The 24,617-nt window shown below is 38.4% G+C and overlaps 2 protein-coding genes across 4 annotated transcripts; one reads left to right on the top strand and one right to left on the bottom strand.

Moving 5' to 3' along the window:
* Positions 1-248: 248 nt before the first annotated feature.
* On the bottom strand, positions 249-13,327 carry LYPLA1 (lysophospholipase 1). Of its 2 annotated transcripts, none has more exons than XM_027728125.2 (9): positions 13,190-13,327; positions 12,764-12,795; positions 9,665-9,730; positions 8,292-8,339; positions 7,391-7,461; positions 6,761-6,834; positions 5,939-6,040; positions 5,179-5,358; positions 249-3,687 (listed from the first exon to the last, which is right to left on the bottom strand). In XM_027728125.2, exons 1-9 carry the CDS (start codon positions 13,256-13,258, stop codon positions 3,634-3,636), a joined length of 696 nt encoding a protein of 231 aa, XP_027583926.1. In that variant the 5' UTR covers positions 13,259-13,327; the 3' UTR covers positions 249-3,633. The 2 variants fall into 2 exon arrangements, with proteins under 2 accessions (XP_027583926.1, XP_027583928.1); XM_027728127.2 differs by having other exon boundaries at positions 5,179-5,355; positions 13,190-13,324.
* Positions 13,328-16,255: 2,928 nt separating this feature from the next.
* Positions 16,256-23,972, top strand: MRPL15 (mitochondrial ribosomal protein L15). Of its 2 annotated transcripts, XM_027728124.2 has the most exons (6): positions 16,256-16,390; positions 17,237-17,394; positions 19,199-19,364; positions 19,850-19,973; positions 21,251-21,631; positions 23,067-23,972. In XM_027728124.2, the coding sequence occupies exons 1-5, from the start codon at positions 16,292-16,294 to the stop codon at positions 21,586-21,588; spliced, it is 885 nt and encodes a 294-aa protein (XP_027583925.1). In that variant the 5' UTR covers positions 16,256-16,291; the 3' UTR covers positions 21,589-21,631; positions 23,067-23,972. The 2 variants fall into 2 exon arrangements, with proteins under 2 accessions (XP_027583925.1, XP_027583924.1); XM_027728123.2 differs by having other exon boundaries at positions 21,251-23,972.
* Positions 23,973-24,617: the final 645 nt, after the last annotated feature.

Raw genomic sequence — 24,617 nt, 5'->3', positions numbered from 1 at the left:
TTCTTATCATAAATAAAATGAGTAAAATAAATTACATCTTAGATGTTTATATTAAATATAAATGGTTTATATTTCATAGCACAAAGAGTAAACGTTCAGCATTTCTTTATAAAATTTAAGATACATAGGTCTTGTACATATGGCTTTATCAACATCTTACACAGTTTGGTCTCAGTCCTATCCATCATCCCAAATAGCACCTCTACATAAAAGATGCATACAAATTATTTCAATGAAGTGCAGTATACTCCATTAGAGAGAACATCTTTTAATTAACAGTTCTAATACCAGTTACAGTGTACAGTACTTTTAGCAATCTACTGTGTTGTAATTACACAAAATAGTAGGAAGAGACCAAATCATACAGCCCTCACCACAGTACAGACCCCAGTACAGGTTTACCTCAAGAATGGCTGGAAGATTTGGCTTATAATATATAACTCAACATGTTTATTAAAAAGTGGGCGACATATTCCAACAAGAAGTCAGACTTATCATTGCACAAAACTGCAGTCAAATTTAAGTACCATTTTGAAATTAACATTAGCAAGTTAGATGCCTGTTCAAACAAACTGATCTGCAAGCAAGGTATTTTCGTATCACTGTTTTCACACCTTTGACAGACACCACTTCCTTTGGTGGAAAGTCTAAGATTACAAAAAATAAACTTCATTATCGGACAGTTTCAAATTGTAGGACATTCGCTGATGGGACATTCATATTTAGAACACTGACAGTCCAAGTTCTCCATTTTAATAGAACACTATGAAAACTCCCCCACCAGACTGAGCCATCATTCAGTCTCATGTATATGCATTATGACAATAAGTCCAACATCAAATCACTTAAGGTAATGATGAAGTTCAGCTATAAGATCATACTCAAAGTTTTCAAACCAGCCAGGAAGTTACAAAAGACAGGAGCTCGAGATACACACTGTTTCATGGACAAGATACAGACTTGAAGTTTCCTCTAGCTTCTGGGCTCTTTAACAACCCCCAACTACAACATAAACATACACTCCTGAAAAAGAAAATGAGGAGAATTCTTCCTAGAACACAGAAATTCAGAGTAAGTCAAAACATTTACTGATATTTACTTTGGTAACAGCTCTTTGTAGATAAATCAAGCAGCAAAACAGCAGTATGAAAAAGAATCTTGTTATGATAGCTGAGTATTTGAACAAAGTTAACACATAAAAAGCATTTATAGAAAAACATCTGAAAGGATCACAATGATGACAGTTGAAGCTGACTGGGATTAGAATGCATAAGTATTAGAAACTGACCACAAGCTGTAAATACAGTTCATCAAACTGAAGAAAGTGTTATGAGGCTAATACAGAATTAAGTTAGGACTGATCTCATTTTAAAGTCTTAGAAATACTTTTTTAAACTCATTCTTGCAGAAGGAGGAATATATGAAATAAGGGCACAGTCAATTAGAACTTAAGACAGCTGAACAGCATATCAACAAATCTACAAACAGAACATGAAAGTAATGAAGTAAAAATTATAAGTTCATCCAAGAACTTTGGAAACACACCAATATTCAGGGAAATATGTAGACAACAGGGGAATGAAAATAAATCTAAAAACTAGGAGAAATACCATATAGTTTGCTTACCAAGACTGCAATTCAGCAGGACTGCAAAATTACCTAATGCAATTTGGGAATGACTCCAAGCTAGAACATACTGTTTTCTCAAGAGAACTTTGGCACAACTACAATAAGAATATTATGGTTTCTTCTGTGAACTAAATTAACTGAAAGACAAATTGGCAGATCTATAGAAGAGAGTGATTGAGAGAAATGACTAATTAAACTTCAAAGTTAATAAACATGCCCTCTTAACTACACAGATGGAGTATCTAAAACTGTTTCATTACCATTTAGGAAGAAAACTCCTTTTTAATTTTACGTATCAAGTGATATTTCATAATCCATAGCAACTGGATTAGAAGAGAAAAACAGCTTCCTAAAAATGAAGTATAATTCCCCACTTATGTATTTGCACTGGCAGATGCCTCAGACATAAATCCATATACACTCTAAGAGGACCCCCTTGATTAAGCTGGGAGAAGAAAATGTACCTTAAACACAGGTATGAAGCACAGTGCTGACATGAGAGATGCATCCAAAATAGGAATATTCTTTGACTGAAAACATAGTATAGAACATTGTTATGCAGCATATTATGTAGTAAAAAGTGTAGTGCATTATGTTAAGCATTCCTAGTGTGGTGACAGCCTCTGAGCTCCACAGAAGAGCAGTTGCCAGAAGTAAATTGTGGCTCTTAAATGCAAAAAGCTATTGAGTGTGCATCAATTCCTGTAACCCACTGCATCCTGCTATTTTAAGCTTCTGAAAGAAGAAACATTTTGTATCTTGCAGATTTAATTTTTTTTCCATGGTATATCTTCATATTCCTAGGCTATGCTGATCTGGGGAAATGCAGACTGATATATTTGAAAATAAAATGCTTTGTTCCTTTTCAGAAAAAAAAAAAACCAAAAAAACCCCAAAAAAACCCCAAATCTCAACATTCAATAAGAGAAAGTATTATATGGTATCAATTTAAAGTTTAGGTAAGTTATATCCAAATTGCACTAATATTTCTATTCAAAAATAATTCAAATAAGTGAATGTGTGTGTTGCAGATGAGATTCCAGCAATACACAAAACTACACAGCTACGCTATTTTCAGTTAGTTAGTTCAAACAGACAGAGAGGAAAAAAAAAATCAAAACTGTATGCTGTAACTGCTCATGTGAAATACACACAAAAATGAAAGCTACAATGACTAAAGCATATTCAGTATGAAAACAAGACTTCTTTAATCAAACTCAAATTGATCCTATGCACTTCTTCAGAATTCTGTTCCAAGTCAACATTTGCAACAAGTTTAAAAAAACAAAGACAGACAATAAGTGACAAAGGACAGCCTAACAAGGAATGAGTCCCTTTAGAATTTCCACAGTATCTACCTATATGAACAATTTAAAATGGAGGTGTTTTAAATATAAGAAATACCTTAGCTGACTTCTAGCCATTATAGATCAACCCTCCTTATCCGTTAAAAAATTAACCCACAATCTTTAAAGCTTTATTCTCAGTAGCATTTATTCTACCCATGCCCACTACGTTACATGTTGTGTACTTTATGTACACTGTGTTCCACGTTGTGTACTTTACGCATTCATTACTTAAATGCTGCTATATGTTTTCAGCGAGTATTAAGAACAAACCGTGTCTCAAGTACAACTAAACTGGTCACATCTGTGTGGCTCACTTAAATTTAGTTTTTAATTACCTGTACAAATAGTTTAAAATTCTGCAATCAAAGAAAAAAAAAAATCAGACATCTTAAAATGGTACGTTTAGGGTTACATTCTGTCATTGTTACCTAGTCCCCTCATTTATATAGTTCCCACCAGTGGGTGATGAATACTAAAAAGATTATCATTTCTTGTACATTTGTATTATTTAATCCTCATCCTAAGTATAAATTTGCAACACAGTAGTAACACTGCAGGTATAGAAATAATGCTTCCTATCAGGCATATGAAAAGATTAACACTCTACCACAGTTGATGCTGGTGTATTTATATAGAAGGCTTCTCACGGATCAATTCAGTCTATGGGAGGTAGATGTTTGTCTATGAACTGTTTTACATCCATCATCTCCTGTTCAAAGATAAAAGTATGAAAGTATGTATTAGTTGAAGTTCAGTACTACTATATATTCAGCTACACTTAAATCTTGTTTCAACATTTCAGTTATAATGAGCAGCTGGGCTATAAATATTGAGTAATTAGTTACTTGATAAAATCATACCACTTTGCACACAAGTCAAGGCTGATAAGTCTCTTCAGAAGAGGCTAAAATACAAGAGAGAGCAAAGGCTACTTTTTCTCTCTCTGACATTGAGCAGGCAAGTTATATATTAAACATCAGGTGATCCGAATAGAACCAGGCTGACCACGGATAGGATCTGAATGCAGCTAAAGCCACAGCTTTGTGTATATTTTAAACTTTTTTCAGTTAGCAACAGCCTGAAAAGGCAGCAGCTCCTCCTCCTAACCATTCAGTTTCATCTTCATGATGTTTCCTTCCTTAAGGAAATGCAATGCAGCAAACTAGACCAGGAAACTAAGCCATGTTAATTTTTCTTTTTTAGTTAAGTCACTGTCGTAATAAAGAGCGCATTTAAATATATTTGTGTAACAACTCAGTGATATTACTGTCTAAATACAATATTACTGTGTAAATGTCCCAGAGAGGTTGTCCAAAGGTACAGTTCCCTCAAGATACAACAATCCAAATTAAAAAAGTTACGGATTCAGACAAACGCAGATCTGCTCCTCGCCTCCTCTTCTGTTTCTTACTCCTATCACTTAGTTTGTGTGAGTTCTGATGCTTCAACTCACTACAGCTGCAATAACTGAAGCCAGCAGCTTTTGCCATTTTAACAAGTTCAAAATGGTTCAAGGAAGTTTCTGATCAGCTCTAGAGCCAGTGCAAGGAGGAAGAGGGCCAAAAGGTCATGAGCAGAGGGAACCAGTCCACTCCTTTCTGGCAGCAGCAAGTTATTACATCAGCTCAGCTGCCTGCTGAGCCAGAATCATAAATATAGGTTCTGAGGCTGCCTCTTCCATAATGTCAGTCCTCCCTCTCTATTCTTCTATGTTTCCATCCATAGAACTATCAGGGTTCTTCTCTCCAGAATACCATGCTGGATTTATGCTATGAGAATGTCTTCCAATTCAGGTTGGGTTTTTGAGGTTTTTCTTTGTTTGGTTTCTGAGGGTTTTCTTCGGTTTGTTTTTTTTTTTTTTAGTTAGTAAGCAAACAATAAAAATTTAGGGGGAAAAAAAAGTATTTTATAGACCAAGTAGCCTAGTCCCTAAAATACAACCTTATGAGGAAGTTCTCACTAGTCATATAAACTTCTGCTTTGTATGCTTTTTTTTTAGCCCAGCATTTGGTTACTCACCAAAATAAGTCAGCAGCATGAAGCACTTGTTATTGGGAAAAAAAAAAAAATGAAGACAAACACAAAACCAACCAACCAAAAACTAACTCAGCCATCCTCTCCCCCCGCTAAAACCAGTATTTGTTTTAAGGGAAAAGAATTAACCATACCCAGTTAAAACATTGTATATTAAGAAAAGTACCTCAAGAGATGAGCTATGCATCATGCCAGAGTAGGTCTTGAAGGTTACATTGGCTGGATTTATCATACTCTTTAGCTTCTCAACAGTGAGGGAACCGAACATTACAGGAACCAGTGGGTCACAATCCCCGTGGCACTGAAGAACAGGAATGTCCTTGTTGACACCACTGATAGGGCCCTGCTAGGAGTGGAATTAGACAAGAGAAGAGAAGAAAGAGACACTAAATGGAGATAAGGCTTCTAACACCTTTGAAGTAAAATAACCCCATGGCACTACGCCCTGTGGCATGACAAGTTGAATTCTGAGAGGTGGAAAAATACAATGTATAGTCTGCAAGTTCCTTATGAAGTAAGCTCTGTATCTGACAGTACACTCAGCTCAAAGACCTGCAAATAACATTTTGTCAAAAAACTTCAGAACAGAAGAACATGACTTCTGGCCAAGTAAAAACCCTGAAACTTCATTCAACTGCAGATGGAACAAATGGCAGATAGGAAATTAATCTTCACAGAAAATTTGTTATATCCTTTAAACTTTCTAGAAATGTCATTTTAAACATAGATAGCTACTCAGCGTTTATTCATGCTTCCTATTGAGCAAAATCTGAAACTCCAGGGCACTATTTTAAAAACTTTGAAGTTATCAAACAACTGTCAATATCTGGTAATAACGATGGCCCCTAACTCCTGCAGGAGGTACAATTTTGAGATATACTCACTCCCCAAAGGCGCAAATTATCTTAGGAAAGAAATATAAATACCTGAGGAAAAGAGGCCCGTAGAGGAAGCCAACAGCTGAGGGCTACAACACCTGCTAATTTCTGATGTGTTGTAAGAGCTGTATACAACGATAAAGCACCTCCCTAACATAAAGAGACATAAGTATTAGAATAGTCACAGTAATCTCCCTCTTAATGCTTGTTTCAAGATCTCTGATTTCTCTTTTAAAGGGCATTTTCTATTTCAATCTATCCTTCTTTAGAACCAACACTAAAAACAGTGTTTATGTACTTGTGTTTTGCTTTTTCTCCTCCCCTCCAAGACCATGTTATGAATTCAGAAGTAAACCAGTAAATTTACTGTAACTAACAGCTGTGAAAAAAAAATAAAACACTATTACTCACAACAATATTATCACTACTTTAATATGTCAATTTATTTGCATGCAGACTGGGGAGTTGATGTATGGACCAATTAATCTACTCAGCTACCTACCACAAGTATGAAGGGAAGATTTGCCAAATAAATCCAGACCACCAAATATCTACCAAATTAAATTTAAACTCAAAATACAGCAAGATTTTCAAGTAAAACTATATATGTTATCTGCATAAAGATTTTAAATAGGCTATTAATTTTAGTACGTTTTTACACATGCATATTCATTCTCCAGTAAATAGTAATCATTTGCACAAAACTAAAAAACTTTATTTGTTAAAGCAAAGGAAAATTGACATCTTAAAATTTTAGAGGCATCTAACATCAGGTCTTTTCAATTCAACTGTCTAGATTTTCCACTGTAAGAAAGCTAGGTAACTTCTCTAGAAAAAAACCCCACACAGTCCTTTCCAACCATATCTTACCTGAGAAAAGCCTCCTAGAATAATTCGATTAGAAGGAATTCCATTTTTTACTTCTTGATCTATCAGTGCTTTAACTGCAACATAAATAAAGGCCAGTAGTTAAAAGTCACTCCATTCTCAAGAAAGATACCTTCTTCCTGGCATCAACAGAAAGCTAGTGAAAGGAAAATCTAGTCTGCTATATGTTAAAAAGTATCAAAATATCTAGAGCACAGTAAGAAATTTTAGTGCCACAGAGAGGAAAAGCACACAACTAAGTCTTCCAAAAGCCCCACTGCTGGGAAGATGGTGTCCTCTTCTAAGTAAAAGCAACACAAGTGGATGCTCATACAGCTCCAAGCCGTCATGCTACCCAAAAGCTCTTAAAAAAAAAAATACGCTGGTTCCCATGTACATTTCATATTTGAGAGTATGAAGTGTTTATATTGGTGATTACTCTGCTTATTAATAAAGTTAAAAAAACCCAACCAAACAATGCATTTAGCCAAATGTTGGTCAGTGATAATACAGTATATACATACTGTTTTCCCTAAAAACGTCGCCTTTGGAGAACCTGTTTCGGACAGATAATTCATTTTTAAGAATACAGAGAAGTACTTTTCAGACACAAAAAAATAGTCCTAAGCATACCATTCTCCGCCGCCTGCTTGATCCCAGCTTCATCCTCCTGTGAATCTGGAGAAAGTCCAGTGATATCAAACCTTACAAAAACATCAACAAGAGCGTTATTCATTAGAGCATCCATTCCACTTCCTTAATACACAAATAATAAAAATTGGATGTTTTCCAGATAAAAATTTTAGCTGACATATTGTTTAGTACCATAGATTACAAGAAACATATTTACATTGGTAAATGTGGCTTAAGAGGCTAGATCTAGTCAACAAAGCTTTTCTGAGTTCTGATATCTTCTGTAATTTACTGCAAATTAAGCAGCTTAGTTTTGATATTTGCTCCAAAAATATTAGCAGAAATTTCAATTTATCAGTTCTATGTACAAATTAAAATATAGTTTGAAGAAATACAGGAAAAACAAACACAAGTTACTTGAGAAAAAAAAAACAAAATCAAAACTCAACAAAACTGAAGACTGGTTTAGGACCATTGAAATCTACCACACTCTTCTTGTTCTCTATTCAGAATGGATGTTATAAAGAACAGTTTCTACATATCATACTGACCTACCAAATATTACTCACTAGTAGCAACAATATTTCTACTGCAAGTTTCTACTACTACTGACTATGAATTCACACATGATGCACACTGTACCTGTAAAATAAAATGGGGTTTCCATTTTAAGACACACAGATTAGTCCTGAGGAATAACCATTACCATAGATACACAAGCATAATTAGTGTACTCATGAGAGCCCTTTTATAAGAACAGAACTAAAGCAAAAAGCTTTTTATACTTGCATGTGATTAAAACCAGACATTCAGGTTGTTCATGATTTTAAATTAAGAATAATGAGCTCAAACCTCTGGATATAGTTTCATTAGAATCATCTGCAATTGTACAAATACTTACCATGATGGCATAGACATGTTCATGTTCAAAGAAACTGGCATGACTGGCCTGGAAATGAGAATGAACACCACTGACATAAGATAGATACTGAAATTCAACAATGCACATGCAGTTACATCATGAAATTACATGACATAACTGTCATGTAATTATGTCTTACTTTTAAACTGTATTTATCATGAGCTGCTTTGCAGCATCTCTTGAAGGAAACTCTTTTGAAACCTGCCAGCCCAAACATATTTAATATTCAAGGTTGAATTACCACTCTCTATGGAGAGCAAGCAAAACATTAATGGGCTGCTTTAAATGTGTGTGTGTGCAACTGCACATATATCATATACATATTTTAATATATACATGCTTAGGCAAAGCCTGCCTTCACTGCAGGACTCCTTCCCACCCCTATGCTGCTGTATGTCATCTTTTCAGGCATATCAAGACAACTTCAATGGACCATGCCATGGATCAAACCTGGCTTTAATTTTAATCTATGGAAACTGAGGACCATAAGTTCCGCAGGGAAAGACTGAAAGAAGACAAAGGGCAAGCAAAGAAAACAGCAAATCTTGCTAAGCTCCTTTTGAACGGCTCAGGAAAGCGCAGCCATGTGGTAAAACAAATAAATCAATCACAGCCCAGTAATCAGCAAAAAATTGCTTACTTCTCTATCATCCATGCTCCACATATCCCAATACAATCTGAACTTTATGTTAAAATAAATTAACATTATACGTAATTAGTTTTTCTACCATTAAGTAAACACTAGATAGATCTTATTGCTTTATTTATTGACTCCCGACTCTGTTCAGAAGTATTTCTCTTGTCAAATTGCACAAAGACAGGTCAAATTGCATTGTTTCCTGAAAGCATGAATATCCTGTGAATCTTTAAATTTCCCCGTACCACACAGCAAGTTTCAATATACTATATACACACCCAAGCTTAAGCACATGTACCTCATACGAATTACATGTAACGGTAAGTAAAATACAAACAAAAATTATTCCTTGATAAAACTGTTTTTTAACAAATGATTGTTGGGGGGGGGGAAGCAACAAACAAATCAATCCAACGAAAACGAAGTCAAAATAATCTAACTTTGTACATAAATCCTTCCAAATACGTTTTCAGTCTGAACTAGTAAGAAAAACAAAATACAACTAAAAATGCAGTTTTGCCCTAAAGTAAATCACACAGCAGTTCCTAAAACCAAGAAAATACTTAATATCATCAGCATAATTTGAGAGTGCATTTTTATATAAAAAACCCAAAATGCAGAGACATCCAAATCCCATTTGACTTCATCATCTGTGCAAATGTCTTCATATGCAACTCTGCAGAATAAGGTAAAACAAGGAAAGTTACAAACTTACGCATGTGGGCAAATGTATTTCACATGAGGGCTTTTGATACCTGCAAGCGCTTCTGACCATCCATGCCTGTTAACAAAAAGTATATTAAATTGCATTTATGTTTTGGCTTAGCTCTTATTTCTATACTGGTGCATCAGCACAGTCCAAGTACGAAATATGCAGAATTAGCTCACTATAAACACATTTCTAGAAAATTTTTACATCAACCACAGTATACTATGAATGCAGTACTAAACTTAGGTTTGTTGAGCATCTGAATGCTTGTAGCATAGAAACAGCCAGGAAGACTTTATCTAATTTGACTACCACACTTGTGACAGAGCTGCAGAAACACCACTTTGGCTCTAGGCAAAGCCTGCTCTGTATCTGTATGGCTTAATTAACTTGTGTGGCACAACAGATGAACACAGGTATCCTGCTTCCAAGCAGCTCAGAGGCTGCTTTGCTGCTATTGCAGAGTTACGGCAGTTTCTTTCACAGCCAACTCTGCTCTTTCTGAACCACATTTCTTCATGCGAGAGAGCAGCAAACTGACATCCAAACTAACTCCACGTGAAGCCAACCTAACCAATCAGGCGTGTTAACTTCAGCTCAGCTCAAATGCTCTTGGATTCAGGCAGTCCTAAACACCACTTCAGACTGCAGCAGTTTTTTAATCTCAAGCACATGCCCTATATGAGCACTCAGAACAACGAAAGGTCTGCACAGAAGACGAGTTAACGAGCTTCCACCAATCCAGAACACTGGAAAGCATAATTTAAAGACTCACTCCAGGGCTCATCTAGACATGAACTGACCTTGACCCAAATCAGAACCCATGTAGAACCACTGCCTGGGTCTGCATTTGGCTTTCCAGAACGCTCAATGGTACTTTTATTTCCTCATTTTCTCATCATTCAGTATTCCTAACTCAGCCACTAAATTAGATATCGGAAATTTGATTCTAAGCAGAAAACGTCTTTAACAAATTCATCAGTGACACAGCTGAACTAATCAGACCTACAGCAGACAAGCATGTTCGGTTTAGTTTTAATATCATCCTGAAAAGTTAGAGGCATTTCCAACACACAGACAGCACAGATATTTGAAGCGCTGACCGTGTGTCTCAGCCTGCTTCCTACCAATACTTTTATATATATTATTAACAGATTGCAAGTAATATGACTTGCATAACATTTGCAGTATCACAGAAGACCAAATAAGAATCTAAAGAAGAAATACAACTGAGAAAAAATAGCTAAGAATTTGGGGGCATTTTTTAGCCAACTATGAAGAATAATTTGACAAATTTGGAAAGCAACAGTGTATACCCATTTATGCAAACTCCTTAGAACAATTCTCTACGTTGTACCTTTTGTTCAGATTTTTCACAAGTATGTACCAATCTTTAAGTGCCATTTATATAGGAGCTAAGAGAGAAAAAGAACACAACCTCTGTTAGACACTTCCCAGTGTAAGAAAACTACAGTTGGTAAAATGAAATGATCAGTTTAAAAATTCAGGTGAAGTGCAACAGGTGAGTTTAAACTGGGAGAGGTTATAAAATTGTTAATAAGTTCTCTTCAGACAACTTTTTTGGGTCACTACTGCAGCTTTTATTTAAAAAAAAACCCAGTAGCATGTTAAAGGCAGCTTATCTAATCTGATCTACAGTGGACTAGAGGAACAAACACAACTAAATCACTGTACTTCCCCAAAAGTGTCATGTCTTGTTAATGCAGACATTTCAGCATACTCAGTGCATTTGCAAGTTTGAGACTGCATTAGCTTTGACATCACAATGGAAACACCACCTTGTCTAAGGAATACAACTTACAATAAAGAGCAAGTCTCTATTTTTTTACCCCTTGCCAAAACCAACATCAACGCAGTTTGCAAGCACTCGAATTCCAAAAGCTCAAAAGATTCTGCAATCATATGCTGAACATTTGGTGCCAAGATGCAGGCAGTACTGCTCCCTCAGCTGCCTCCTACCAGCAAAAAGGAAGAGGGATAACGCAAACAAGGTGTTGTGTCAGCACAACAAATCAGAGCAGAAAATCTCCACTTGTAGAATACTGCCAAGTGCATTGGACTTGACTCTTTTTTAAACTTTCTAAATGTCCAGGTTATGCAAGTTTTAATTCTGACAGCTGACTTGCTTGTTCTTCAGAAAAAATTTACATCTTAAATATGGCAAGTTTCAACCTTGAGGCAACAATCAAGTTCCACGTAACAAAAACAGAGTTCTTGAAAAAAATATGCAATTTTGCCCATAAGAAAGCAAAACAGACAAAGCATTCATGCTACTTATTTTCAGTATCTAAGTGTCAATTTCGTTAAAGTCTTGCACTAAAAAGGTTTAACACACTCCTAACTTGTTAATTCAATGGTTTTAATGAATGCATGCTTATTTCTGGGCACACACAAGCTTCAAATGGAAACATTACACCACAGCTAGAATGCCTCCCAAAAATTCCCTACTACTCTTTCCATTTCTACTCAAACGTGGAAATAACAGGAACGAGGTAAACAGGGTATTGCACATTTTATTTAGGTGTTTTTTTCATACTCTGAAATCCACATTTCATAGAAAGAAATCTGTAGATATTAGGTGACTACTTTGGAGTTTGCTTAGATAAATCAAATAGATGTGAATTTTTACGTAAGTACAACATACTGAAGAAACAACGGACTAACAGCGCCTATTGGCAAACCAGCAATCCACAAAGTCCAGAACAGAAAAGAACTTTAAATTTACACAAGCACAGGAATAACCAGGAACCCACTCTCAGGAAAACGAAAGATCAGAACCCCGCAGACTTCTTTTTCTACCAAGTTTGACTCAAGAACAAAAGAGGGATCACATTCAGGCCAAATTAAGCAAATGAGTGAAAAGAAAGAAGAAAAAGCTTTTGAGGACTTGCTGGGAAATTTTAAATAAATAGCTGTCACCATTATTGCAGGACACATGAAGTTTCATCTGTTGTTGGCTGCTGCATTCAATGAAGGGCAAAACAAGAAGTTTAAGTAACTTTTAACTGTTCACGTCTTTAAAACATGCAGATTATATTTGAAACTATAGTAACTACCGAGAAGGTAACAGATCAGAATACACACCCGGTATCTCCCAATCCATGAAGAAAAATGACCTGCGGGAAACAAAAGCAAAAATAACCAAACGTAGCGGTTTAAGATCCCTAACCACCCAAACGCACCTCACCCTCGAGCCACAGACGCCCACACAAGGTCAGAGACAGTTCGGAGCTCGGCACCACTTTCTCAGAAGAAAAAACTCCGCTCCGCTCCCTTCCCCTCCCCGGCCCCGCGCCGCCATCTGCGGCCGCCCCTCCGGGGCACCGCTGACCTTCCAGGTGCCGAGCCCAGCCCGCGTCCGGCAGGGAAGTACCGGGAGAGCCCCGTCAGCCCGCCCGGGCCGCCATACCCCGCGGGCCCGGCCCGCCTCGCCCCCCGCCCGGGGCCGCGCAGAACAAAGCGGGGCGGGGGCGGCCCCTCCCGCCGCTCCCGCCCCCCGCCCGCACTCACGGCGGCCGTGGCCTTCCTGGCGGCCGGGACGATGGCGGGCAGCGGCGCCGACATGTTGTTGCCGCACATACACCGGGCTGCGAGGCGGCCGCGGGACACGGGCCAGCAGCGGGGAGGCGGTGCGGGAGGGCGGCGGAGGCGCGGTGGGAGGAGCGCGGGAGGGCGGTTTGGTGCTGGGTTATAACGCCCGGAGGGGCGGGGGGGAGGTGAGAGAGGGAAATTGCGGTGTTCTTATATAGGTAAAATGTAAAAGAGGAGTCATGGGAAGGCAGGAAAAACAGTAAAAATGCAGCGAGCAGCATTGTTAGACGGGACTCATTTCTCCTCGTCGGATCAGATGCCTTCACCACCAAATTAAATCTCTTGTCTTACAGCCATTCTTCCTCATCTTGAAATGTATTAGGCTATTCAGGCACTCTGATTGAAGTTACTGGATCGTTCCAGTCCATTCCAAGTACTTAGACCAACTCTGAATATGTATGGCAAACACATTTCTATAAAAACTAAATGCTTTGTTCTTTGTCTTCTGTTCCATATATCTTTTGTCATATATTTACTGCCAGAAAGTCAATCTACTCATTGTATTTGCCGGGTGATATCTGGCTGACATGGATGGTTTTTTGGCAGCTCCAACAGCAGCTGAATGCACACTGTGGTTCTTTCACATCCTTCCCAGTGGCGTGTTCCATACTAGATAGGGATGATTTTTCACAAAGCTTTTGCTCAACAACGTTACCATCACAGCTGCATAAAACATATTGGTGAAGCCTTTGTGCCAACTGTGTAACATTAAACATGCATCCTCTTTTGCTGTGATTGTTAGGCTGTTTGGATACACAGTATTGATGCCAGGGCATCCTTGTTTTTGCTAAAAGTGGATTATTTTCACAGGTAACTTTTTATGTTTTGATTTGTCTCTGCATCTGTGTGTGCTCTTGCCTGATGTACTGTACCCAATTCAAGTCTGTTAAGAAAATACAGTTTATGCATAAAAAATTCTAGAGGAGCTTCACATTATGTCAGGTGCTTATTAAGTATGCTGAATCTGATTCCTGCTGTAGATCATCCTTTTGGGACATGAACAAAATTTTGCTTTCCCTCTCTACTCTGCTATTTACCATGTAAATGTCACTTCCATAAGGTGAGCTACTGCTGAACCTCCAGCCTAAGAAGTCAATAGTCTGCTCACAAATAGAACAAGCTTTTAATATTTTAGTCAGTATAGCTGGAATGATCTTACTTGAATTCCTGGTTGCTTGTAGTATGGCTCAGGGCCACTGGAGAACTGTGAGCTATCCATGGATTGGACACAAGCAAGTCAGTCACACTCATCAGGATTGCCTGTGCAGGCATGGGGCAGTGTGCTGGTTACAGGCAAGTGTTTGAGAAACTGACCATCTGGAAGCCTGAAGGAATTGCTGAAAACATCTGAATTATGGACCTTTCAAAGAGTGGTAAGTTGTCTGTCTCTTTAAAATGAGATATCTATCACAGGAATGATACTTTTCTACCTTGTTTCAAGTTTCTGGTTAAAGCAGTGAGAGCTTTACGAGGCAAAGCATGCTCTAAATAATCTATTTTTCCCTATTCTAAAGGCTAAAATGAGCTTAGATAAGATGGTTGTCCAGACCAGTATCTTGTTTACTACTATGTCATAATTTTTCTTAATTTTTTTTAAGGAGGTAAGAAGCTATACAGATTTCATACTAAAACTCACAGCATGCTGCAATGTGATTTCCATTTTTACGCCCATTTACTCTCAGGAGTGGCAGAGCTTCTGCATGACCTCCAATCTGAAGCAGACATTCAACATGGAAGAAGGTATCGGTCAAACAGAAGTTTTGGGATGGAAAGCACAATATTACACTGAGGAATATCATCTGACTTTCATAAAAGGAAGTGGCCTTTCTGCTCTGTAACTCCTCAGCAGCAGCTTCTACAATTCAGTTCTTCACTCCAGTAAGCCTACACCCTGCACACCCTTCCCATCAGACCAATATACTAATGGAAACTGCTGTGTGGCTTTCCAGTAGGTCTGCTTTTAAGTTTAAAATATTGAAGTAATACATGGGATCAAGTACTGCAGCAGTACTAGGAAAGTCTCTGTCTTGGCCAGTTGGTCTTGACTGGAGTAGAGTTAATTTTCTTTGCAGTGGCTGGTATGGGGCTATGTTTTGGATTTGTACTGAACACAGGGTTGATAATATGGAGATGTTTTTGTTATTGCTGAGCAGTGTTCACATAGAGCCAAAACCTTTTCTGCTTTTTATACTACCACACTGGTGAGGAGGCTGGGGGTGCATTGGGGGTTGGGAGGAGACACAGACAGGACAGCTGCGCCCAGCTGACCAAAGGGATATTCCAGACCATAGGACATCATGCTCAGTATATAAAGTGGGGGGGAAGAAGAAGGAAGGGAGATGTTCAGAGTGATGCTGTTTTTCATCTCAAGTAACCATTATGTGTGATGGGTCCCTGCTGTCCTGGAGATGGCTGAACACCTGCCTGCCCATGGGAAGCAGTGCATCAATTCCTTGTTTTGCTTCGCTTGTGTGCATGGCTTTTGCTTGCCCTATTAAACTGCCTTTATTTCAGCTCACGTGTTTTCTGGCTTTTACCCTTCTGATTCTCTCCCTGATCCCACTCGTGAAGGAGTGAATGAGCAGCTGCATGAGGCTTGGTGTCTGGCTGGGGTTAAACCACGACAGTCTCTAATCAAAACAGATATTGCCAGTGAGTATCTGCCTTAAGGTTATTTGTATTGACACAAAGCACACAGCACCTTGAGCTGAGCCATGTTCAGTGCACCCTCAGCCAGTCGGGTTTCGATGCAGCCTGATGGTTTTAAAGGCTCGGCTTTGAAACACTTGGCTGAGGTCTGTGTGAGTAACAGAACAGTAGGTGCTGTAAAACGACACGCAGTGCGGGCCCTTTGTCCACTCCGTTGGCAGTCCCAGCTCACGCATCAGTAAAACACTGGGCCCGCCCCGGCGCCGGCGGCGCGACGCTGCTGGGAAGGCGCGGGCGGTGCGGTTTACGGCCGTGCCGTAAAGCGCCTCGGCCGGGCGCGCTAGCGGCTGGCGCCCTTGAAAGGGAACGGCCATGAGCGGGAATGGCGGCAACAGGGCCCTGGAGCTGCTGCGCTCGCTGCCCAGGGTCAGCCTGGCCAACTTGAGACCCAACCCCGGCTCCAGAAAGCGGGTGAGTGCCTGCAGCTTGCCGGGCGGCACGCCCGATCCCGGTGTGGTTTGCCTCCGGGAATGTCAGAAGGACAGATGGAGCAAAGTGGAAAGGCAAAGGAGTGGGTGGCGCTGCTGTGTGTGCTAACCCTGCCCTAGCCCTTGCATGCCTTGTGTATATGGGCATCCCCACAGAGAACTGGATGATGAGTGGTGCTGGCTAAACCTCGGGGCCATCGCTGGGGACGGGTGGAAATAGTGAAAGGTCTTTAACACCACATTGTGCGGGATGAGGTAATGCGTTTGGAAGGAGAAGGTTAGAAAGCTTACAAAGAAAAGGAATGTGATGCCAGATGACGTTCTGGTTACTGTTGCTTTCTCGAAAACAAAACTAAATGTTGGCTTCCTTGTCTCCTTATAAAATGGTAGAGAAATGAAGAAAGGAAACCAGGAAGAAACCCTTTTGGTTTGAGAGGAATATCAGTAAACAGGGTGATGAGGTTCAAGGGCTGAAACCATAGGAATAGGGAACTGACAGGGAGTACCAAGCAGCGCTCTCCTGTAAGTACTCAGGACTCCCTGGAGCTGCTAAACAGTACAGAATTCAACTGCAGTTTTGTGCTAGACTCAACCATCCCTGCTACCAAAGGAAGCTGGCTTGTCCCCAGACTATTTGTGCTGCCTGCCTAGAGCTGCGCTCTGCAAAAACATTAACTGCTTTCCTATTTTTCCTCTCAGAAAGAATCTATCTCTTCATTTTTCTCAAGAATCAGCATTTTGTTCAGTTGTTTGTGTCTCTGAAATCTTATATTTTATAGCTCCTTCTCTCTGAAGTAGTTTACCAAATGTATTGTTGATTGTTTTCAAGGAAAGAAGACGTGGCCGTGGAAGATACGGAGGTAGGAAGTGTGGCCGAGGTCACAAAGGAGAAAGACAAAGAGGAAATCGCCCCCGATTAGGCTTTGAGGGTGGTCAGACTCCATTTTACTTGGTCATACCAAAATATGGATTTAATGAGGGACATAGGTAAGTTTCTTCACATTTACTTTGAAATTAATCATTGTTTGCTTTTCTTGATCTTTCTCATGAAGCCAGAATCTAATATGCCAAAACAAGCCTAACCAAAAAAGCTGAGCTTTTATATCTGGTGTTGAAGACTTCTGTGCCCATACAATGCTGTCACAGCAGTAGTAACAAAAACATGCCACATCTATCCCACAGGTCAAGAATGAAAAGGCTACTGTGTATTTGTGAATTGTTCAACTTGCAGTTTGATTTCATACTCCATTTGCTGATATAACTTCATCAAATAACTGTGTATTTTTACATTTCATTCTTTATGCATGCAGTAGAACTTGCAAACCTGACCCAGTATTTAAAGGTTTTCTCTGAGTCTTAATAGTTTTGAAGTGTGATTCAAATTCCATTTCCAGCTACTGTCATCTCCTTCTGTTTGCTTGGATTATTATAAGAGTAAACAAGAAGCACTTTGGGTAGCTGGAGACAGAGTGTAGATCGATAGTCCTACAAAAGAAATGCTACAGAATGCAAACATTGAGCTTCTTATGTTAACAGTGGTCACAAGTTCATGAATAACCAACAGCAAAAATTGAAACTGCTGCTATGACAAGGAATTATTAGGGTCTTGCTGTTTTTAACCACATCTGACTGCACGTGGAAACAAAGAAAGTACTCCGTAGTTTCAATGGTATTTGCAAAATTTTGATGTCAATCTATTGTAGATGTTTCTGTAGGAAATGTGGCAACTGCGCTCGAGAGATGCTATTGAGGCACACTGAACAATGTTTCTGCCTGTTTACCTTCATCTCGCTCCTCTCTCTGTCTGCAGTGGTGTTGCTTCACTTGTTGAGCTTTCACTCTGTTAGGAACTGTCTGACAGCGCAAATTGTGTTGCTTACCTTTCTTCCGGAGCCTGGCAATGACAGAGATGAGCTGCTTCCCAGTTTTTCTGCTGCCATTCACAGATTTCCAATGGCAGCAGTCAAACCGATTGTAGGAGAAAGTTCTGAGCTCCAGCATAAATGGTGTGCAGCAGGCACAGTCACCAGCACTGGGAAAACTGTTCTAGGGATTTATTTGTCTGGTAAAGTTGGAACTTCAGAAAACACAAAAGCAGGTTCTGCTGAAGCCGATGGCTGTTGACAGGAGATTCTAGCTCCCTTTGGGGATGTGGGTTAATTGCATATTTTCTCAATGTTTCTCTTCCTTGGTGGAGTTTTGAGGAAGGTTCCATTCAGTACTTCTGAAATGCTGGTTACAGTGGTAATGGACTAAAAAATCTTGTTGGATATAAGCTATGCAGGAGCACATACAGTGTTTGGCTGATAGTCTTTGACTAAATTTGTATGGGAAAAGAGGGGATGTTTGTTTTTTTTGACTGTCTATCAGTGAAGCTCCTAAACTGGATTCAGTTTGAAGGTGGTAGTTATTTACAATCTTGTTGGCTTACCAAGAATTGCTGGCACTTTAATTTCTTAGTATTTTTTGCTTCCTTAGACCAGTCAGTAGGCAGAGAGGTATTATCGACTAAACTGAAGCAACAGCAGAATGATTAATATCATATTGGAGATGGGAGTGCGTGGGCAAACCTGAAGGCACCGTGGAGTCTTGGATTGTAACTAGGGTTTGTATTTGCAGTAAATTAAAATTTTTACTTGTAGACAAGAGTATTTTAAACATTTACTTGGTAGTTTGAGGAGTAGGTAGAGACTGGAATATCTCAGTTGACCGATTGCTATTAAAGCTTCAAATCTGTAAATTTCTCATTGTTTTGTTTGGGTTGATTTTTGTTTTTTTCTTCTCTCCCCAGCCTCAGACGTCAGTATCAACCACTCAGTCTTCAGAGGCTGCAGTACCTGATTGATTTGGGTAGAGTTGACCCCACACAACCAATTGACTTAACACAGCTCATCAATGCCAGAGGTGTAACAGTGCAACCTCTCAAGAGGGATTACGGTGTCCAGCTGGTGGAGGAGGTAGGCGTTATAACACACCTATTACTTCAGGCTTTCAAGTTTTCCACCCCAGGCTGTCAGATTGTCATTTCCATGTTTTGGAATCATCTTTGCTTTTCTGAATTAGTTTGCTGTGGAATTTTTGTGTATAATAAATCCACTAGAGGGCACTGTATGTCAGCAAAAAAAAAACCCAGACAATTTCAATACCTGATATGCTGCAAAAACAAGAGATAAGGAGCACGTAACAAAAGGTTGAACAAGTATTTTACAGCAGAAGACTAAAATGTACCAAAAGAAATGTATGAATATTTTGGAAAGGCAAAGTTGTTTTCATTCAACCCAGGTGACTGAGTGAGAGCAATTTGGTTCTCATCTTGATGCAGGAAGCTGATAAATTCTAATATTTTGCAGGATTTAATGTTTCTTATAACTTTTTAGAGAAGAATAGATGTATGTCTTAAAATAGTCATTTTGATGTTTCTCTAATGTGTTGAAATTTACAGGGTGCTGATATTTTTTCAGCAAAAGTAAATATTGAAGTGCAGAGGGCATCTGAGTTAGCAATTGCAGCCATAGAAAAAAATGGAGGTGTTGTGACAACATCATTCTATGACCCAAGGAGTTTGGGTAAGAATTTATTTTAATTTGTGCCTTTTTTTTTTTACTTTGAATGTGCAAAGATTAAATGATCCCAACCACAGTTTCAAACGGAGTTTTTAATAGAAAGGAATCAGCTGCTTCTTCTATTCTAAAAGTTGCAAAAACACACAGTTACACAAATATTTGTAGAATCTCATAGAATGTTTTGGATTGGGAAGGACCTTAAAGATCATCTAGTCCCAGCCCCCAACGATGAATGCTAATGCATCCTCAATTTTGCTTTTTTAAACCATTCACCTGTTTAGTCCTAGCAGTGTTAGCAGTTCATTTACCAATCAACCAGCTAAAGAAATCTGAGTAGCTTTGTAAATAGAAGAACTAATAACATTGTTTCTCAGAATTTTTTTATTCTGTTTCACACGTTTGGTAATACTAAGAAAATTCAGGAAAAAATAGGTTTAAAAGCTGCTGTGGATACTTACAATTTTTAATTTAAAATGCTTTTCCATTTAAAGTGAGGAAGTAAGTAAGTTACAGAAGCTCAGAATCATTCCAGTTAAAATGGCTATTGTTTTCAGAACACTTTCACTGAAGAATAAGGCTTTGCTTTGCTTGAGGCTGCATCCTGCCTAACATTCATTCATGCAGTTTTTATTGACAATAATAGAGCTTTCATGTGTGAATGAGGCTGGGAAGAAGAGGAATAGACATTTTTAGTCTGTAGAATATCATCCTGGAGTGATACAAGTTCTTTTTATTTCCGATCCAGAAAATAATCAAAATAATGAGGTTAAAAGGTCCTGAAATATAATTTGCCAAAATCAGTAAAACTTGAGGAGGAGAGAATAGTTCCACAAGACTAAATAGGTGCATGTGGCATTGATCCTTTATTTAAAATACTTCTAGAAGCACTACATTTGAAATTTGTTGGTACAATGTGTAAATAGCCATGCAAAAGCATTGCTTCAAACCTGGAAATAGTCCTTTAAATAAATGGCAGCATCCAGATTAGTTATGCTTATCTTTCTAAAGTAGGCATTCTTAATGTGTTAGAAGTAATAACTCATCCAGATTGACACTATAAATATCAATTAAAACAGACTTGTTTATTTGATTAAGGTGAGACTTGCAAACCACTATCTCATTCTGAGCAAGAATATTCTTGAGATTTGTTTTTTTTTGCTTGATACTTTTTAATAAGAGTTTAATAATTTATTTAGTACAAAATGAGGAAGTGTCACTCGATGTTTTTAAATATGTATTATAAAGTACAGTAACTAATTTTCTCTCATGTTTGCCCCCAGGAATTCTGTGTAAGCCAGTACTGTTTTTTCTGCGTGGCCAGCCTATTCCGAAGCGAATGCTTCCACCTGAAGACCTCGTACGTTACTACACAGATGCCAGGAGCCGGGGTTACCTGGCAGATCCATCTAAGGTTGCAGAAGCCAGGCTTGAGCTTGCCAAGAAATACGGCTACATCTTACCAGACATAACCAAGGACGAACTATTTAAGATGTTAAGCGCACGCAAGGATCCTAGACAGATATTTTTTGGTCTTGCTCCAGGATGGATTGTAAACCTGACAGACAAGAAAATTCTAAAACCAACTGATGAGAGTCTCTTGAAATACTATAGCACATGAATTCAGGACTGGAGACAGCTGCAGGTGTTCAGGAAACATCTGGGTATGAAATAATGGATAGAAGTGGTGTGTTGTTTGTTTGTTTTTAAGACTTCTATTATACTAGACGAAACATAAATTTTTGTTCATGTAATCTTCTGGTGTAGCTCTCAACTTTTTTATTGTCATAACACAGTGTATCAAAAGTCTTAAAATTGAAAACAGTATAGAATCTGATATAAAGTATGGGTTTGGGCACTTTCTCTTGTGATGGTTTGCCAGTGTTTTTTTCAGACAGAGGGTTTTCATATTGCATTGGTTTCAGAGGATAATTCCAAAGTGTAGTTTGACCTAATAATTGGTTTATATTTCCCCCTTCAATTTAAAATCGGAAATATGACTGTGCAGACCTAATATTAGTTTTACAATAGTATTACGTAAAATTATAAGTTTTAGAAAATGTATCTTGACTACCTCTAAGAGGCAAACCATCTATTTTTGGTTGAGGAAAAATAAAAACAGCAGGAAATAACAAAGTTCAAAAGGTTTCATTAACCTCTCCCATCCCATAGCTGTGTTTTGGATTTTGCCATTGCCATCAGTAGCACTAGAGCTTGAGAGGTCTTGACTTTTGTCGTATTTCTTCATATGCAGTTGAGAAAGACAGGGTGTGCAGTTTGAAGTAACTTTCTATCTACACTTGGGGGAGGGAAAAGATTGCTCTTAAATCAATGGCTTTTATTATTCAAACAGAATTTAAACTTGTCCAGACAGAATTGTAATGTCATTAATAAAAATGCATAGGAGAATCCAGAGTCGTTGAATGACAGTGGCTGTAGATTATGAAGGATGGGGATGTGACGGACAAAGTACACAGTTAGGATTCAGTTTCCAGCTTGGTTACAGGTTGCATCTGTGACAGTGGACAAATGAATTTAAATATTATGAGAAGGTATGAACAAACTGTTTTTTATGAAAAACAGTGTTTTAATCACACCAACTTGGTACAGTCTTGAAAAATATTTTCCAACAAACTTTTGTTTTATCCATCTCTCCAGAATACTGCATTATTACTATGCAAGAATATTTTAGGTTTCATACAGAAGCTTAGGATTGGGTGTTTGGGATGATGAGCCAGGCAGTAAAGATGGGTGAGAGAGGAGACCGAGTTAGCCTGTCAGAACTTGCTCTGATTCCTTGAAAGTTAATGAGCTGCTTCACAACTACGTGGTTTAGTGGAAGCTGATTTGGCTTTAAAATAGGGATAATTTGGTTATTAAAATGCAGGAAACAGTCCAGGAGATCAGAACACGAGAAGTCGTCTTGCTTTCCAATTTTCATGTGCCTTTGCTTAGAGTTTCCTGTAGCTGCCGAACCATCCTATCTCATAGAGGAAGTCCTCTGTGTACCAGAATCTCCTGTTTCTCCTGTATAACACCTGTATTTTCTGGGATGCCTCAGTGGGGGAGGATTTAAAAACAATTTTCTTTTTGTTTCAGAGAATAAAAAGAAGTGGATGAATTTTTGTTGGTGTTTGTCAACCAGCCCGGATTTTTCCTTCACTCAGCAACCTGCCTTGTCAATTAATATGAGCATCTGTAATCACAAAACAAAATAAAACAAGTCTTATATTCTCATTCTGATTAAATAATCTGAAATCAAGAGACTAAGAATAGAGAGTGACTAATTTTTGACAATTTACTCTTCAACTTCTACTGTTAATTGTTAATGTGTGTTTGATGCTGTCAGTAGTGGTTGTTCTCCCGACTTGTGGTTTATGTGTAGGTGAAACAGAGAAAAACAACAGCCATATAAAATTGGATTATGAATAGCAGGAATTTGGTTTTAGTGGCATTAACATTCGTATTTTATAAGGTGCCCAGCATTTTTTGGCACATCAGGAATAATACTGTGTGCCAAAAAAAGTACAGTTGGTGTTAACTTGAATGTGAAGTAAATAACTTTCTCACTTTAGATGTATCCTGTCCTGCATCCTGATGATTGTTGGTTTGGAACCTTAAATGACAAGCAATACTTTCTTTTTTTTAAACTTTTTTTTAAAACTTTTTTGTTATTACAATAACTTTACAATAACAATATTACTACTGCCTCCATTTGGGAAGGAGTTGAAGGGGGGGGAAGAGTATTTATTGCCTTCCCTTATTTGTGCCATAATGTTTCTGTTTTTATGAATCAATTCACAATTGTATTTTGTGGAGGTGGTGGTACTCAACAGGAAAGCTACTTAACTGGAAGTGAAGAAGGAAGTTAGTCATATTAGTGAAGACCAGAAGACAAAAGTGTTTATGTATCATTGTGTATTTTGGGGAGGAGAAGACTGGGGAAAGGCAAGTTTGTTTCCATTCCTGCTCTTTGTATTAAAATGAACAAATTGCTCTCAGCAATTTTTTTTCTAAGTCAACTTCTTTGATACACACACGCGTGCACGCGCTGGCTTCTCTAGGTCTCTAAATGGTTTTCAGGTGAAAGGGTAACTTGGATAAAATGATAACAGTGAAAGAAAGAATGAAAACAGGAAACAGATGTCTGGTGACGTTGAGGGATTGGATAGCACTTATTCAGTGAACGATGTCTTAGTCACAAGGCAGCTGTATCCTGGCTCTGATACTATAACGCTACAAATACCTTGGAGCCAAAACAGCCACGTTCCACCAAATCCGGTCATTCTACTTTATAAAGGTGATCTTTTATCATCTTATAATTGGAGAGGGCAAAAAAGGGCTGTATGTTCCTTTATTTAAAATATGCAATGCTTGTCTTTTTTTCTCACTTCTATTTACAGTAGCCAGTATTTTATATCAGTTGTTTGGATTTTTATTTACTAGTGAAAAAAGTGACAAGGCTATAGAGGATTTCCTGTTCTTTTTATCTCATCAGGAACACAAGTCTCCTAGCAACCAAATATGGAATTATCAAAAACACAATTAAGTTATTGACAAGGTTTCTAATAAATCCATCATAAACAGCCTCCCGATGGACTGTTGTTTATATGAGGGTCAGGCTCACTGGTGCAAGACTCTTAAAACAAC

Source organism: Pipra filicauda, unplaced genomic scaffold (assembly GCF_003945595.2).
Source record: "Pipra filicauda isolate LSUMZ 115617 unplaced genomic scaffold, ASM394559v2 scaffold81_size6448238_pilon, whole genome shotgun sequence".
In the NCBI taxonomy this organism is placed as follows: Eukaryota; Metazoa; Chordata; class Aves; order Passeriformes; family Pipridae; genus Pipra; species Pipra filicauda.
Note: the sequence above shows the minus strand (reverse complement) of the source record. Positions and strands in the feature narration are given on the sequence as shown.

Bases quoted from the DNA above. Each gene is read 5' to 3' on its own strand.
- LYPLA1 (XM_027728125.2), bottom strand. From the start codon at position 13,258: ATGTGCGGCAACAACATGTCGGCGCCGCTGCCCGCCATCGTCCCGGCC. The intron at 9,731-12,763 runs GTGTGTATTCTG...TTTTGTTAACAG, and splicing joins CATGGATTGGGAGATACCGG to GCATGGATGGTCAGAAGCGC. The intron at 7,462-8,291 runs GTAAGTATTTGT...TGTTTTTGTAAG, and splicing joins AACATGTCTATGCCATCATG to GTTTGATATCACTGGACTTT.
- MRPL15 (XM_027728124.2), top strand. From the start codon at position 16,292: ATGAGCGGGAATGGCGGCAACAGGGCCCTGGAGCTGCTGCGCTCGCTG. The intron at 17,395-19,198 runs GTAAGTTTCTTC...TTCTCTCCCCAG, and splicing joins GGATTTAATGAGGGACATAG to CCTCAGACGTCAGTATCAAC. The intron at 19,974-21,250 runs GTAAGAATTTAT...GTTTGCCCCCAG, and splicing joins CTATGACCCAAGGAGTTTGG to GAATTCTGTGTAAGCCAGTA.